Here is a 17,835-nt window from a genome sequence, read left to right as displayed (position 1 = left end):
TTCCCCAAGTCTCCCCTCCTCCCACATAGCTGGTGATATTCTACTTGCCATTTAACAATCAGACCCACATCTTCCTCCTCCAGGAAGTTTTTCTAAATGTTTTGTGTTTAATCTTTTCCCTCACTTCCCCACCCCAATATGCTTCTGATCGTATTTGTAGCAGTTCTGCACTAGACCGCATGCCTCTACGTCAGGAACCATACCTTTTCCATTCTTGTGCCCTCCTACAATTCTTTAAAAGTTGTAGGTTTATTGAATGGAAATATCTGTCCTTTTTTAGTCACGACGTCCCCCCACTCACCCCCCATGCTTCAGCACGCGGTTTATTTCCTCTCAAAGATCTCAGAGTCATTTCTCGTTCTGTTCTTTACCTATATATTGCGGTAGGTTGCTATGGTTACCACTACGTATTAGAAACGTTTATCTCCTGTCGAACTTCTCTCTTTTTAATTCAAAATGAGGAACTGATTGGTCAACTAAGTGGATGACTTATTTTCTAGTCAGACGAGTGTTTGCTTCACAGTAGAAATCAACTTACCAGTAATCATTTCTTGTATTTGGAAACTTTTTTTTTTTTTTAATTCTTTGGATATCTAGATTTCTTTTCAAATCTTTTTTTCCTCCTTGATTCCAAAGAAATGATTTTGAAATCTGCAGTATTTATTTTTAGGAATACTTTATTGTGGTTAAAAACATACTGTGTGTCTCAGGTACGTGTGCCGAAGGGTCTAGAGATGCAACTGCTTGTAAGAATTAGAGTTCATCACACGTGATAGGCTAAAGTTAATGGTTATTTATAGTTCACCAGTGTCCCAGATCTACCCCTGCCATGCACGTGCATGCTTAGAATGTAAAATATTTATTTTATATCCTTTTCCAACATGCTATAGGTCTAATAACTTTGAAGTGGCTTTTTTGTATTTCTTTTCTTTATACTTCTTTTGGTTAAAACTAGTTAATTTACATTTTTTGAGTGGCCAGCTTTTTCTGAATAGTAGATCAGACCTAAAACTTTTCCATTAATTTTTTTGGGAATATTCCTTAATTTGAAATATTTTTTTTTCTAGACAAAGCAGCTCTTTTTTCCTTTGTGGAAAAAAGAGAAAATCTCACAAGAAAGCATACTTACACCATCGACTCACGGGCCCATTGAATACCCTTAAGCATATCCAGCCCGAATTTCAAGTTCATGCTCATGGGTTTAGTTAAGAGGAAGAAAAAAAGGAGAGCTAGCAAGAGATCAACACACAGCTATTTTGTACCATTTTCCTTGCTTGCTCTGTTTCTCTGTTCATGATAAGTCCATAAGAGTTGACCCTTTGTTTTACTCAATCCTATATTCTTAGAACCTCAAACAGTGGCCTGGTACATGGCTTATGATTCATAATCAAGGATGAATGAACTAATGAGTGAATGAATGAAAAGGCTTTGAGTTAGAGGTGTTTCTTCATATTTGTAGCACATACTATAAATCTTAAATCAAATGTGTTTAAATAGTTTTCACATAAGTGACACTTGATAAGTCAAAGAAATAAGTTTCTTTTAGTACATTCTTAAGAAGTGCTGTTGACAAGGGCAGTAGTAATTTTTAACTTCTTATCCGGAACAATATGTTTTCCAGTTTATCATGAATTGTGGGAATCCACCTCGTCTAAGTGATAGAGACATAGCACACTATTAACACTGGGGCTGACCTGGGTGTAGCATATGTGCAGGGCCACAGGATAGGGTAGGGAGACAGTGTCAGGTGGACTTAAAACGAGGGCCTCAAAACAGGTAGATCTAGATGTAAATTTTAGCTCTGACACTACCTAGCTCTATGACAGTGGCAATCCCTTAACCTTTCTAGGCCTTGATACCCTCGTCTATAAAATGAACATAAAAGCATTCCAGACTTGCTAAGTTTGGAATAAAGGTCAGATGGGATAATGGAGTGCATGTAAATACATGTGCCCATGCAATTTTTCCAGCCCAAGGAGAGGTGTTCATTCTTAGTTAAGAAGCTAGTGTAAAACCTTTGTTCATCTGTCTGGAAAACTGAGCTTTAGCTTTGCTCTGTGTTATCTAGAATATCTCTTTATCTGTCTATCTCATTATTTTTATTCACCTGCAAAACTAGAGCATATTTAGTCTGATCTGTCTACTTCATGGGGATTTAAGAACAGCTAAGCTAACAAATGAGAGAAGAAAATAGCTTTGAACTGTTTAAATGAAAGGTGCCACAAAAATCAGATAGAGTTCTATAGATAGTCTAAACTCAATTTAAACCAAATCTGACATAAATTCATTAGAAGAGTACAGGTCTCTGTGGCCTTATACTTTGTGATAACCTAAGAGGATTGAAATATTTTGCTGATGTGACAAGTGTCTAGAAACACTGCTTATCAAAACAGGATAAATTGCATTCAGAAAATAACTGAGCATATAACAGCTTCTTCTTGATGATCATCTCCATGAGTCAAAAGTGTAGCGATATTCTTAAAAGACATAGTTCCTATGACAAAGGATTGCAAAATATGCCACTCAGTGTAACTGTCATATTTCAAAACACATGCTACAGGAATTGAAGTAAGAAAACCTTACATATTCAAGAATCAGAGTTACATATGTAGATACAGTAAATCTAAAGTACAAGTCAATAATAACCTTCCTGAATTTTCGAGATCTAAAGGACCTTGGGCATAACCCAGTTAATTTTTGTCACAGATTAATTAATGATTTAAAAAAAAAAAGTTTTTCTTTTTTTTTATTTTTATTTATATTTTTTTAAGATTTTATTTATTTATTTGACAGAGAGAGAGATCACAAATAGGCAGAGAGACAGATAGAGAGAGAGATGAGGAGAAGCAGGCTCCGTGCTGAGCAGAGAGCCCTATGCGGGACTCTATCCCAGGCCCCTGGGATCATGACCTGAGCTGAAGGCAGAGGCTTAACCCACTGAGCCACCCAGGCGCCCCCAAAAAAAAGTTTTTCTAAAAGCAAATGTTCCACATGTAATTTTTGGACAGTTGATGTATTTTTTTCTTTGAGAGGAAAAACAACAACAACAAATAAAACAATATAAGCCAATTAGTGAGGCTCAAAGAGCCAGAACAGGATCCCAGTTATGTTTTTTTTTTTAATTTTTTTTTAAGATTTTATTTATTTATTTGACAGACAGAGATCACAAGTAGGCAGAGAGGCAGGCAGAGAGAGAGAGAGGGAAGCAGGCTCCCTGCTGAGCAGAGAGCCCGATGCAGGACTCGATCCCAGGACCCTGAGACTATGACCTGAGCTGAAGGCAGAGGCTTAACCCACTGAGCAACCCAGGTGCCCCGGATCCCAGTTATGTTGAGTGAAGTATTTCAATCTCCAAATTTTACAAATCAGTAGAAGTATATAAAAGCATAATTTGGAGTAGAAATAAATAACTCTTGATAAGACCTATAAAATATCTTTTCATTTTAGATTCTGAAGTCTGTAATATTGAATTGTAAAAAGAAAATGAGATAAGTAGAAGGAAATGCCAAAAATGTTTGTCAGTGACCAATAAAGAGATTCAACAGAGCCATCAAGGATGCTGAAACCCGGGGTACCTGGGTGGCTCAGTAGGTTAAGTGGCTGCCTTTGGCTCAGGTCAGGATCCCAGGGTCCTGGAATTGAGCCCTTTGTCTGGCTGGCTCCGTGTTCAGCAGGGAGTCTGCTTCTCCCTCTGCCCCTCCCCCTGTTTGTACTCTCTTTCTCTCTCTTTCAAATAAATAAATAAAACCTTAAAAAAAATTAAAGAGAGAAAAAACAAAATAAAACAAAACAAAACAACAACAACAAACACTGAAATCAGGCACCTAACATGAGACTTCAATTGTCAGAGTGGCTGGCTTCCCAAATTAATATAATCACTAAACAAATGTGGAAAAATGAAAAACAAGCATTTCTTAAATAGCAGCACATGAACTTTCTTAAGATGCCTAAGTTTTTTTCCAAAACTTTAACCTTGTTTAACAATTTTTTTTGGTAACCTTGTTTAACTATTAACATGGATTTCCAAAATTCAAATATAGGATCCTGAGACAGGAAGCTTGTACTTTAGAATCCGTATTTCAGTTAGAAGTCCTATTTTCCTTTTGTAGAAAGTATAATGAAACTTCACATTTATTCTTCGCAGAAACATCATCAAAAACTCAACCAAAATAGTTTGTAAAAGATACAGCTGGCATAGATATTTGTATGTTCTGTGCAAAATTAGCTGTGTGTGTGTATATGCATTTGTATGTTTTCTGTGCATGTATTTAAATGATGAACATCTTTTCTTTTACTTCTTCTAGGGCTGTCAGAAAATACAGAACTTTAATAATGTGGTAGCTGAAGGCCTGAATTTGAGTTTTCTCATCGCCTTGGTTTCGAACAATGGAGATTACACATGTGTTGTTACATACCCAGAAAATGGGCGTACCTTCCATCTCACTAGGACTCTGACTGTAAAGGTGGTAGGTAAGCATGATTTTTAAGTGCACACAACAAAAATGCAATAACTCTGTTTTGGCTCTTGATAGTTTATTACAAACAAGTGTGTCCATTCTATGAGGGAAGAGGTTTATCTCTTTTTGTTCCCTGCACTATCCCTAGAGCCACAGCAATTCCGCATACAGAGTAGGGATTCGATAACTGTTGGTCTACTGAATGAAAGAGGATGTGAATAAATGAAGGCAGTTTGGGGAATGAAAAGAGTGCCAGAGGTATCTGTATTCAGCTTGTACACTTGCCATTTATTTTATTTTATTTTATTTTATAAGATTTTATTTATTTATTTGATAGAGAGAGAGATCATAAGTAGGCAGAGCAGCAGGCAGAGAGAGGGGGAGAAGCAGGCTCCCTGCTGAGCAGAGAGCCCGATGGGGCCTCGATCCCAGGACCCTGGGATCATGACCTGAGCTGAAGGCAGGGACTTAACACACTAAGCCACCCAGGTGCCCCTACCCTTGCTATTTATTAGCAATATGACTTTGATCAGGGTCTGAGTCTCCTTATTTGTACTCTGGGACTAAGAGTACTTAACAATCAGGATAGCTGAGAATATTAGAAATAATATACATATTATGTGAGTCCAGTTCCAGGCAAACAGCAGAGACTCAATGAATTAAGTAGTTAAAATTAATGTAAAAAAAAAAAAAAGTGTTGTATTTGAATTCAATCAACTCTTCCTGTGGACTGGAATTGGGGTAGCCAAAACTGTTTGCTGGTGGTATTTAATCATTGCTTTGCACTGGTTGAGAAAACAGGGGATGAGTAATTCAGAAAGTGGAAAGACAATGTCCAGACAGAGTCAAAAGACTCCCATCAAACCCAGAAATCGAGAGAACCAGTGTCAGCATTTAGGGGAGAGCCCTAAATACCATTGTACCCATGACACTAAAAATGAGAGCGTATCAGAGTGAGAATTTTTCACACCCCATCTTTTCATAGGTGGAAGCGTCGAGACCCAATAACACAAAGTAAACTGTTTAGAGATGCTCTGTGAGTTAGTGTAAGAAGTGATTTCCAGATCTCAAGTTTCTGATTCTGGTGCAGTGCTTTCTCTATTACCCTGATACCAGGTTCAGCATAATTTTTAAGGGCTCTAAAATAATAGGGCAAATAAAATTCAAATTGAAAAATTTTGTAATCACCTCTCCTCTTCCTTTGCGTACTTTTGGAATAATGCTGAGCTGGGAATTAATTCAGAAGAAAAACCAGACTAAGTTTAGAACTTAACACAAATGGGCTTTGTAAGCCAAATGAATAATCTAACCTTAAATCTGTCTTGGCAATTGTTTCTGATACAGATACTTAAACACATTTGTTTTGGGGAAGTTGAGAACAGGCATGCTTGCTCACCTTGATTTATAGATAGAGAAGTTGATAGACACTGATGTGTGGTAAGGTTCTAATCCAACTTTCAAGCAACACAAGTTTGTTTTTAAAGCTGTGAAGTACTGAGTACTTACTATATACCAGTAGGATGCTTTAACATGCATTACTTAATTTAATATGCATGACTTAATTTAATCTTTCTAATGAACCTGTGCGGTGAGTTTAATTATCCTCATTTAAGAGGTGAGGAAAATTAGCTTCTCAAAGATTAAGCAAAAAACCAGAGTTGTATGGCTAGTATATGGCCAAGTAAGGATAAGAGCCCTGGTTGTTAAATATTTGAAGCTTCTGTTCTTAAACACTACACTATAAAACCCCTTCAGGGTATTTTTCTTTCAATTTAGAAATACAGAATGTTATAAAGAGCAGCAGTCCTATGAACAAGCAGTCAACTGCCGGAGGCATTGGATAGACTGATGGGCTGGCCTCACAATTGTGGTTTTGAATTTTCCATTTACTTATTCATTCATTTAATATTTACTTCTTTAACCAGGTCCTATACTAGATACCTGGGGCATGTTCTGGAGAAATATTTAGAAAAGAAACAATTGAGGAAGACATGAAAACAATTTATTTTAAAATCCGAGAAGGGGATTTCGTGTACTCTTTGGGAAGCAAAAACACTGGTTGAATCTCCATCCAAAAACATGGAGGCTACTTTTCATGTTCTGTTTGTCTCTTTGCTTGTCTGAAATGAATGAAGTGTTGTAAATGACTCTCGATTGAGCTGTGTGCTTTTGCAAGAAGAATTGACAAACTGTGCCAGGAAGTTGGGCAAACTTTACAAAAGAACTGCTCTTGGAAATGGGTTATGAGAGATGAGGGCTACATGATTTAACATCATCTCTCTTTTGTTTCTTCCTCTCTAAAACAGGCTCTCCAAAAGATGCATTGCCTCCTCAGATCTATTCACCCAATGATCTTGTGGTCTACGAGAAAGAACCGGGTAATTATAGCTGTGCCTCTTAATTTCAGTTAGATTCTCTTAATGACAAGGAAGAAAATGTCATTTAAGTTAATGCATGCAAATAGAGGGCTTTGTAAGGAAACACATGAATTGAAACTGAAATGTTGTCAGAAACCAAGGCAGCTCTGGAGATTAGCTCCTCCGTCAGAGATCTCTCAGGCATCTTTAGGATTCTCAGCTTCTCTCTCCATAGCTAGTCCCTTCTTCCCCTGGCTCCTCTCTCCTGATTAGTGATTTCTGTCTGATGTACATGTTAGCTCACACACAGCTTGGTTTTCCAAGGCTGAGATGTGAGCACAAGATATCCTTTAAGCTTCTGCTTCACTGCAAAGAGGCAAGAGTTGGAGCTTGGAGGTGAGACTGTGAGTTTAACAGGTTAACAGCTGGTAGAACTAGTATGCCCTGATTAGAATGCTATGGGGTGTTCCCTATGGCTATCTGGGTCTCCTTTAAAAAAAGGAGGTTTTTTTAGTTTTCATAATTTTCCATTCTGGACAAAAATCATTTGCAACTGACCGAATAAGCCATCGTGTGTTATTCTTCTGGCTTAAAACCTCCCACGGTTAAACTGAAAACCATAGAAAATTTTAAAATTTTCCATATTGTATCCTTTACAATAAACTCTCTCCAAACCCAATGAAAGGTATAAAAGAACATATTTTTAAAATTGTACTAAAGATAACAGAGGTTGTGATCAAATGCAGGTAGAACACAATGATGCCCTCCTAAAACTAAGATAAGGTTTCAAATAGCAAGCTGCCTGTTAAAAAAAAAAAACAAAAAAAAACAAAGGGGTCTGCCAACTCGAGATGGACCAAATTTCCTAGAATTCATTTGTACAGTTTTGTACAGTAAAGTGAACATTCTTCCTGCTATCTGGGTAAACTCTTACTAATGATCTAGTCTACCTGTCATATGGTTACAGACTCTATGTTCATGTTATCTTCTTGCATATTAACACAGAAACCAAAAGGGAAAACATAAGAATCATGCATTAGAAGAGGGGGTGGGGTAGGACCACTCATTGAGACAAACTTGCTTTCAAATTTGGATGACAATATAATTTGTCATCTCAACCTGCACACTTTTTGAGAGTGAAAGCAGTTGATATCAAGAACTAACTAAGAAAGCAAGCATGGAACAGAGCTGTCCTGGGTAACCTGGAATGGAAGTCAGTCTCGGTCGAACTCTGCTCTGCCTCTTATTAACAGTTTCATCTAGGGAGAGCAGCTAACATCTTGAAGCATCAGTTTTCACATCTATAAAACATGAATTAAAAAGTACCCCATAATATTTTGTTAAAATTGTATAAGGCCGCTAGTAAGTATAAACACTTAGCACCGTGAGTATGTGAAGTTCTTAGTGAGGGTGCTGCTGCTCTTCTTATTATTATCATTTTCTGCCTGGAGAGCCTCTAGATGGAACCTCATGTTCCATCTCAGGAAGAGAACATAGATTTGTTATTTATAAATGCTAGTATTTATAAAGATGTAAATTTTTGTTATATATGTATACACACACACACATATTTATATGTAAATTGTCTTTAAACTTATTGACCACATCCTGACAACCTGAGCATTTCAAGATGTGGCCTGCTCCTAAGTGCTGGCACTGCCCATCTTTTCTGGGCTAAGCACCAAAGGTCTGGAGAATCTCTCCTTAGTCACTGTTCGTGAGGGAAATAACAAAGGTTAGGGGTAGTCCATGGAAGTTTCAGGCTAAAAAGGATGTTGTCAGAGCCTCTTTGAACAAATACTGTGGTACAGCATATATGGATTGTATAAAAAGATGGCCATTCTGGAAAGTTTGCATAAAACTGCTGTATTTCTTTTCTTGGTTTGTTTATTTTGCAATGAGGTATGGTACGGTACTATGGTAGGCCACTTGAAACTTACTCAGAAGTAGAGTTTTAAGTACACTTTTATAGCTTCTGATTAGTCACAGAGTGAAACCAGTATAGCCTTGTGAAGGTTACACACTGATAGGCTAACTTGTTTTTTTAGGAGAGGAGCTGCTCATCCCCTGTACAGTCTATTTTACTTTCCTGAAGGATGCTCGCAATGAGGTTTGGTGGACCATTGACGGAAAAAAGCCAGACGACACCAATATTGATGTAACTGTTAATGAAAGGTACCATTGGCTCAGACAAGGGGTGATCAATGCTTGTCCCTCAGTTGAATGCCTTCTGGTGTATACTGATCATTGAAAGTAAAAACTCTGACTTTGGTGCATCATTACCCAAAATCTGCAAGATTCTCATGTCTTTAGTGGCCACATCCCAAAGTAGGATCCCTGGACTTGCAATTCAAGACCCAGATATCTTCTGATAGTCACACATTCATGATTCCCCCTTGAAAGTAGATGGGATGCGGGATGCCTGGGCGGCTCAGTCGTTAAGTGTTTGCCTTGGGCTCAGGTCATGATCCCAGGGTCCTGGGATTGAGCCCCGCATTGCGCTCCCTGCTCAGTGGGGAGTCTGCTTCTCCCTCTCTCACTCCCCCTGCTTGCGTTGACTCTCTTGTTCCCTCTCTCACTGTATCTCTCTCTGTCAAATAAATAAATAAAATCCTAAAAAAAAAAAAAAAGTAGATGGGATGCATAGCGCACATGGATGAGAGGCCACAATACAAGGCTCTGATTACATGAAAGCTGGTTGGCGTGGCCCTGTTCTTTTCTTTCTCCAGTCTGGAGTCCAGACCTCTGTATTTATGCCTCAGATAAACTGTGTTATTTATCTTGTCTTGCTATCTTCCTCCTCGTTCTTAACTCACATAACAATGTCACGTTTATATATTATTGACTAAATACATTCACGTTCTTTAAATTTTATTTTTTTTTTAAGTGGATGAGGTGGTAATATAGCCCACTCTTAAAATAACAAGCTGGGTCATTTTATTTCTAAATAAATGTAACTTTTTTTGAAGGGTGTTAGGTCGACAAGGAGGAAAATATGGGTCTTTGAAGATAAAAGATCCTTTTGTAAATGAAGTACACAACTGCAAGACAATTGGTTCACGGCGATAGTAAATAAAAAGCAGCAGCCGACCAACTATTTGACAAAGTGGTTCTAAGACGGGAGCCTTAACATGATATACAAATGGATCTTTAGCTACTTGAACTTGTGGGATTCAAAAGCTAGGTCATTCTTGGTAGTAAACTCAGACTTTGTGCAGAGGTTATAAGATGTCTGCTTTACACTAAGTGCTATGCAAGATACTTCATCCCTAACAGAGTCGATTTTATCAGAATAAGAGTGATAGAGCAGAAATTTCAATATTTCGTGATAAATGCAGTGCCTGGGGAATATTGGATGTTATCGGAAGCTTGAGTTGAAGATTCCCGTCAGTGTTAGGGGATTAGGCAGTGCTTCTCAGATGGTACAGTACCTAAATAAAGATTTGAAGGATGAGTAGAAATAAACTAGGTAAAGAAATAGAAAGAATGTTCCTGGTAAAAGGAACCTCCTGTGTGATGGCTGGGGTTTAGAGAAGCAGCACATATTCAAAGGCACAGAAGGAGCCTCCTGAAACTGGAGCAGTTTTGCAGAAGGAATAGATTAAAGATGTGGCTGGCGGCACAAAGGGAGAGTTACTGATCCCTTCAGGATTTCTGAATATTGTGGTTCCTATCCTCATAATAATACCGAATGAATGATAATGAAAGTCATGCTGTCCGTCCTCACTGCTGCTGCAACACAGCTCAGTGCCCGGAGTGGAGCGGTGCAGTTCAGTTAAGGCTAAACCCATCACAACCTTTGACCAAGTTCTCATGACCGACGGTCTGCCTCACTGGAAGGAGTACCTGGATGTCAGCTATAGCAGATTTTGTTTTCTCTTTGGAACAAGTAGTTCCAAGGGATTTTAAATCTTGGTCTTGGACCCAAAGCACTTGATCTCTGACATGCTGAGATTTGGATGTATTTTCATAAAGCATACTTGCTTCAAGAAGTCTCTTCTTTTTATATGTTAAGATTTAACCCATGGAGTTTCATCCTTTTTATTATCTACTCTCTTTTCTCTTTTCTATTCTTTATTTGTATTCTATGTTCAAAACCCAAGCTTTGGGAATCCCTGAAATGAATGAACTATTGCTGAGGATGGTAGTAATAGCCTATATGAATATGTATTAAGCATTGTTCTAATACTTACACATTGATGTACTCAGTCGTCAGAGTGCTTGAGTGAGTCAATACATGTGACGTACTGCGTAGGCATTGCTACTTACCTGTCTTTCAAAGGAGGAACTCAAGACTTGAAAAGATTAGTTACTGTACCCAAAATATATAGGTAAATGAAATATATGGTAAATGAAAATATATAGCCAGTAAGTGTCAAAGCTTGGATGAAAACCCAGATGGATATGGCCTCAGAAGCATCTCTCTACACTGATACAGAATACTGTCTCAGAAGTTTGAGGGAAGGAGACATTTTACTCTGAAGAGAGATCTGCTGTATGTTGCCAGCACTGGGATTTGATCTAGATGCTGGGATTGTGTGTGCTATAGAAGGTAAAGAATGGCACTGGAATCTAGAAGCTATCCTCCCTTTGTAACCATTGGCTCTCAGGCAACACAGCTCATGGATGTTCTGGCTGCCCTCACTTGGGGGCCCTGTGGTTGTCTCCTTATCTGATTCATTCCCAGAACATGGCCCTGTGGTATCACTCATGCTTTGATTTTCTTTCCCCTATTTCTAGTATAAGTTTGACCCAAACCGAAGATGAAACGAGGACTCAGATTTTGAACATCAAAAAAGTTACTGCTGAGGATCTCAAGCGCAACTATGTCTGTCATGCTAGAAATGCCAAAGGGGAGGTTGACAAAGCAGCCAAGGTGAAACAGAAAGGTAATGGATGCCCTCAGCAGATGAATCTGTGAACTCCAAGTGTAACAGTGTGGTGATAAGGAAAATCAGAAGACAGTGCTCCAGCAGCTAGCACATCTGGCACATAGTAATGAATCAAAGGTGAATTGAAAAAATCTTGAGGGATAGTTTCCATCTATGTGAAGACACTCAAAATATTGTTTCTTATACTTTTAGTAACTTAGTGCACAAATGTGGCCCAAAAAAGCCATATGATTATGAAAATAAGGCACAATTTTATATCAGTACAGTCATGAAAAATGAAAAATAAAGAAAATATTTAAAGCTACCAAAGATAAAATAAAGCTGGTAGAATCCCTTATAATTGGTGGATTGTAAAGACCCTTTTAGAAATCATTGATGGCAGAGTTCGAGGGTCATAAAAATGACCATACCATATGACTTAATACTTTTGGAATTCTTCCTGAACAAATAACAGAAAGAGAATTATGTACCCATTGCTATTCTTAGAAGCATTATCTATAATAATGAAACTTTATAAATAGCAACCATCTAATTATTTTCAAGTAGTTAAGGAAAATATGAAATATTCTTCTCGAAAATATAATTTTCAAATGATCATTTTAAATACTATGTATCAGTATTCAAACAGATTTATAACATACCACTAGCCACAATTGCTAATATGAAAATTATTTAAACTATGACTTAAAGTAATGTAAAAGGATTTCTATGTTGATATTACTAATTTTTTTATAAAATAAATAAAAGTGATAAAGCTCTCTTGTGTGAGCTGTTGCTACTGAAACAGACTGTGTCTAAAATTATCTTTGGGTCTCTCACCTAACACAGAACCCCAGACAATCACTCCCTTCAAGAATGTGTTTCAATGACCTAGAGAAAGATAATGGTGATTTATCACACATGTAGTCATGTCATTCAGAATCATTTTGGATCCTTGTGTCAGAGAGAGCCTGTAATATTTATACCAAAAAAAAAAAGCAAAAACAAAAGCAAAAAAAAAAAAAAAACAACTCATAGGTATTATACATTTTGCAGTGGAATTTAACCCCCCCCTTTTTTTAAAAGCTGATGCAAAAACAGGCTTCACTTTAACATTTCATTACAATTTAGAAAGTAAAAAGCAAAGTACTGAAGTCTATATGCCACTTAAGAAGTCTTAGTGGATTGGTTCTGAAGAGTTCATCACTTCTGCCCCTCAGAAGCCAGTGTCAAGCAGTGAGACTCAACTGAATAATATAAGGAAGTTTCCCAAATTAGTTCGTAAGAACACTACTAGGACTCTTTATAGTACTGTAGTTCATTATTTGTACTCTAGACTCAGATGGCCTGTGTTGGAATCCTGGTTTCTGTACATCCTAGCTCTGTGATCTTGGAAAAAAAACACTTAACCTCTCTGAGCTTCAAGTTCTTTATATTCAAAGTAGGCAAATGATACCACTGACTCATGAAATTGTTTTAAGGTACTCAGCACAATTACTGTCCTATATACATGTATATTAAGTGCTCAACAAGTATTAAGTCTACTTATTATTTCCACAAACTTTTCACAGACGTTATTTGACAAAGGCTTTGACAGTAAATAAAGTATCATTAAAGGCTATGTTAAACAAAACCAATCAAGCTATTTTAGTCAAGGGCCCCTTGGAGTCTTTCACACTATTAACAGTTGGTGTGAATATCTGAAGAGACTAGAACATAGGAGGCAGGGTGGTTTGTTTTTTTTTTTCCAAATATATTTGATTCTTGAAGTATGGGGCATTTCGTGGGAGTCATTTTTTGAAACATGTGTTCTGGGAAACAATTATGGAGGATGACATAAATTAATTACTTATTATCAGATAGATATGATTAAACAATCAACTAAAATCGTGTTTGTTCTTGGAGTGATGCAGAAGTCTGCCAGAGTATGTGAGTAGCTCCCTTTCTCACAGGGCCTTGCTCTGAATGGTTGCGTGTGAATGGTGTCAGGAATGTGAAATGACAGGTGCATCCACTAGATTGGCTGATCTCTGCTGAAATTACATCAGTATTATGTAGAATCCAGCCTGGGCTGTGTACATCCTGTGGTACCAGAAGTGTTGTGGATTTGTTACTTGGCTCCTATTCCGGGCCAGGTAATGCTGGGATTCAGAGGTGATAATGGTTCACATTCATACGTTCTATGTATGAGTCCTTCTCTGGATTTATTGACAAAGCATTCTCCGTCTTTCATCAAAAAATTGACAGGAAGGGCTCAGAATTAGAAGAATTCACTGGGCTAGGTCTTTGGACAGCGCAATTTCATCTAGTCAGTTAAAGCAAAGTATGAAAGGAGAGGCAGCTAATATAAGTGTGTTAAACATGCGGTGATTTTATAATAGGAGAGAGGTAGGCACTAAGGCAAGGTGTGTTGAACTTCATGAGAAACTGCCAAACCTATTTCTAAAGAGGTTGTACCATTTTCTACTTCCTCTAGCAATGTATATAAATTCCAGGTGCTCTACATCCTTACCAACTTTTGGAGTTGTCAGACTTCAATTTTAGCCATTGTAGTAAATGGGTACTAGTATCACGCTATATTTTTTTAATTTGCATTTTCAGATACTAATGATGTTAAGTACTATTTTATGGACATTCTGACAATAGTTCTTCCTTTATGGAGTATCTATTAAAATCTTAAGCCCATTTTGTTCTTGGGTTGCTTGTTAATATATATATGTCAGATATATGACTTTGTGAAAATTTTCACCATTGTACAGAATTTTATTTTTTATTATTATTATTATTTTTTTTTATTTTGATGAGCAGAATTTTAAAACATTGATGAAGTCCATTTTATCAATTCTTCTATTATGGTTTATACTTTCTAAATCCTGTATTAGCAATCTTTGATTTTTAAAATCTTGATTTCTTTTTTTTTTTTTTAATACTTAGGCCTATGATTCATTTCAACATTTTTGTTTACACTGTGAAGTATGGATTAAGGTTTAGGTTTTTTCTTTATTTTTGTTTTCCATATAGAAATCAGTTGTTCTAACCTCATATTGAAAAATCTCTCCCTTTTTTATTGAATTGTTTTGACAGCTTAGCCTAAAAAATTAACTGTATGAGTGCGGGTCTATTTCTCCGTTCCCTATTCTGTGCTATCGATCTGTTTGTCATTAGTCCAATACTTCTTTACCTTGACTAATAGCTTTAAAGTAAGTCATGAAGTCAGAAACTATTGTCTTCCTCCTTTTTTGTTTTCAAAGATTAATCTAAATATTCTGAAGACCATATTATCCTTTCATATAGATTTTAGTATTGGCTTGTCAATTTCTACATGAGTCTGCTGGGCTTAGATTGGATCATATTAAATTTATAAACCAATTTGGGGAGAATTGAAATCTTAATGATATTGAATTTTCCAATCCATGAACATGATATATCTCTCAATTTACTTAATTTTCATTGATTTTTCTCAGCTCCTTTTTTTTTCTGGTTTTATTTATACAGGCTTACACATGTTAAATTTATTCCTAAGTATTTTATTTTTGTTGCTATTGTAGTGGTATTTTTTGAATTCCACTTTTCAATTGCTCATTGATCATAACTAGAAATGAATTAGTTGATTTTTATGTTTTGATCTTGGTCTTTTGACTTTTTCTAAATTTACTGCTTAAATAGGGTTTTTGCTTGTTTTGTTAGGTTCCTTAGCATTTTCTATATACTTGATTGTGTCACCATATATAAGCATACTTTTCCTCCTTCCTTTTCAAATGTTATGCCTTTGATTTCTTTTTTCTGCCTCTTTTACTCTCTTGGACCTCCCAGTTCCATGGTCAGTAGAAATCAGAGCAGCTTCACTTGCATTGTTCCCTATCTTAAAAGATATGCGTTCAGTTTTTATATATTAAATATGATGTTAATTATAGGTTTTTCGAAGCTGACTTTTATCTATATGAGAGATTAATCTATTTTTGGTTTGTGTAGAGAATTATTTATAATTCTCGTGTGTGTGTGTGTATGAGTATCTGTTGAAATTTCTCAAATTTTTGGCATGGTTTCATTTGACTATATCTTACTTAGGTTTCTTTAAACTTCTTGGTTCCATGGATTTATTATATTTTTTATTTAGTTTGAAAAAACTTCAGCAGTTACTTCTTCAGATATGTTTTTTTTTTTATTTTTTTTTATAAACATATGTTTTTATCCCCAGGGTTACAGGTCTGTGAATCACCAGGTTTACACACTTCACAGCACTCACCAAAGCACATACCCTCCCCAATGTCCATAATCCCACCCCCTTCTCCCAAACCCCCTCCCCCCAGCAACCCTCAGTTTGTTTTGTGAGATTAAGAGTCACTTATGGTTTGTCTCCCTCCCAATCCCATCTTGTTTCATTGATTCTTCTCCTACCCACTTAAGCCCCCATGTTGCATCACCACTTCCTCATATCAGGGAGATCATATGATAGTTGTCTTTCTCTGCTTGACTTATTTCGCTAAGCATGATACGCTCTAGTTCCATCCATGTTGTCGCAAATGGCAAGATTTCATTTCTTTTGATGGCTGCATAGTATTCCATTGTGTATATATACCACATCTTCTTGATCCATTCATCTGTTGATGGACATCTAGGTTCTTTCCATAGTTTGGCTATTGTGGACATTGCTGCTATAAACATTCGGGTGCATGTGCCCCTTTGGATCACTACGTTTGTATCTTTAGGGTAAATACCCAATAGTGCAATTGCTGGGTCATAGGGCAGTTCTATTTTCAACATTTTGAGGAACCTCCATGCTGTTTTCCAGAGTGGCTGCACCAGCTTGCATTCCCACCAACAGTGTAGGAGAGTTCTCTTCAGATATGTTTTGCTCATTCATTCTTTCCTTTTCTTCTAGTAATCCCATTAAATTTAGTATCAATCACTAAAGGATGTCCTACAGGGCACTGAGGTGCTCATTTTCATTTCATTCTTTCTTTGTTCCTGTGTTTCAGTTTAGGTAGTTTCTAGCTTTCCACAAATAATTTCTTTTTTGATGTTTAGTCTGCAGCAATTTTAATTTCAAAATTGTATTTTTCAGTTTTTGGATTTCCATTTCTCCATCAAAACATCCCTATTGATATTTCCTATTTGCTCTTAATGATGTCCATTGTCTTCTTTTTTAATTCAACAGGAATATTTATAATACTCATTTTAAAGTGCTTAACTATTAGTTCCATCATCTTTGTCAATTTTAATTTTTTTTTTTAAGATTGATTTATTTATTTGAAAGAGAGAGAGCATGCAAGCAGGGTGGGGAGGGGCAGAAGAGAGAGAGAGAATCTTAGGCGGACTCACTACTGAGAGCAGAACCCAAGGTGGGGCTCCATCTTAGGACCCTGAGATCATGATCTTAGTCAAAGCCAAGAGTCAGACACTTAGCTGATAGAGCTGTCCAGGTGCCCCTCTGATTCCGTTTTTGTTGGCTGATTTTTCTTCTCATTATGGGTGTTTTTTTTGTTTTGTTTTGTTTTGTTTTGCTTTTTCTTGTTTTTTTTTTTTAACATATGCTGGACATTATGTATGTTGCATTATTGAGTGTCTGATTTTTGAAAGTGAGTATTGTTTTGTCCTCACAGGTAGTTATTTTGCTGGCTTAACAGCTTGCTTTTTTGAAGTGTTCTGCTTCCTATTGCTAGAGGACATCTGAAAAATAGCCTTTTCTCCAAGGCTAGATTGGACATATCTAGACTATCTGGGCTGTCTACTAACACATGGGAGCTACCCGAAGTGTCTTTACTCAGGTCTTAACTTAAGTATCCCCCAACCCTGCATGTGCACCTTGAGCTGTTCAGCTCCCAGTTTCCTGGCAGCTGTTCCTTCCCTGGTAGTTTTTCTTTGACTGGCACCTGTTCTTTGCTTGATCTTATCAAGTGTCATCCAACCTATGCAGAGCTTTATATTTTTCCAAATTTGAGATCACCCTTGGAGATTTATAGAGCACTTTTTCCACACAATGTTTTTCTCTCTTTACCCAGCCCTGTGAACTCAGCCCAACTCCGTAGTTCTGAAGTGTGATTTCTGAGTACTTACCTGACCATGATGACTGTACCTGTGGTTTTCTCTGTTCTCTGCCATAGTCTGAAAGTGACTTTAGACAAAAAACCAGGGTCATGGTGGGGCTCA

At 37.0% G+C, this 17,835-nt stretch overlaps 1 protein-coding gene across 8 annotated transcripts in view; it reads left to right on the top strand.

Annotated features, from left to right (window-relative positions):
• IL1RAP (interleukin 1 receptor accessory protein) overlaps positions 1 to 17,835 on the top strand; it is a 134,040-nt gene that overhangs the window by 95,512 nt on the left and 20,693 nt on the right. For all 8 annotated transcript variants that reach the window (XR_004284350.1, XR_004284352.1, XR_004284353.1 and 5 more), the window contains exons 5-8: positions 4,305 to 4,470; positions 6,764 to 6,835; positions 8,863 to 8,989; positions 11,555 to 11,703. Coding sequence is in view for 3 of the 8 variants with exons in the window: in XM_032337905.1 (XP_032193796.1) it covers positions 4,305 to 4,470; positions 6,764 to 6,835; positions 8,863 to 8,989; positions 11,555 to 11,703 (514 nt within the window). In the remaining 5 variants the exon portion in view is untranslated. The remainder of the gene's footprint in view (positions 1 to 4,304; positions 4,471 to 6,763; positions 6,836 to 8,862; positions 8,990 to 11,554; positions 11,704 to 17,835) is intronic.

Source organism: Mustela erminea, chromosome 1, assembly GCF_009829155.1.
Source record: "Mustela erminea isolate mMusErm1 chromosome 1, mMusErm1.Pri, whole genome shotgun sequence".
NCBI lineage: Eukaryota > Metazoa > Chordata > Mammalia > Carnivora > Mustelidae > Mustela > Mustela erminea.
Note: the sequence above shows the minus strand (reverse complement) of the source record. Positions and strands in the feature narration are given on the sequence as shown.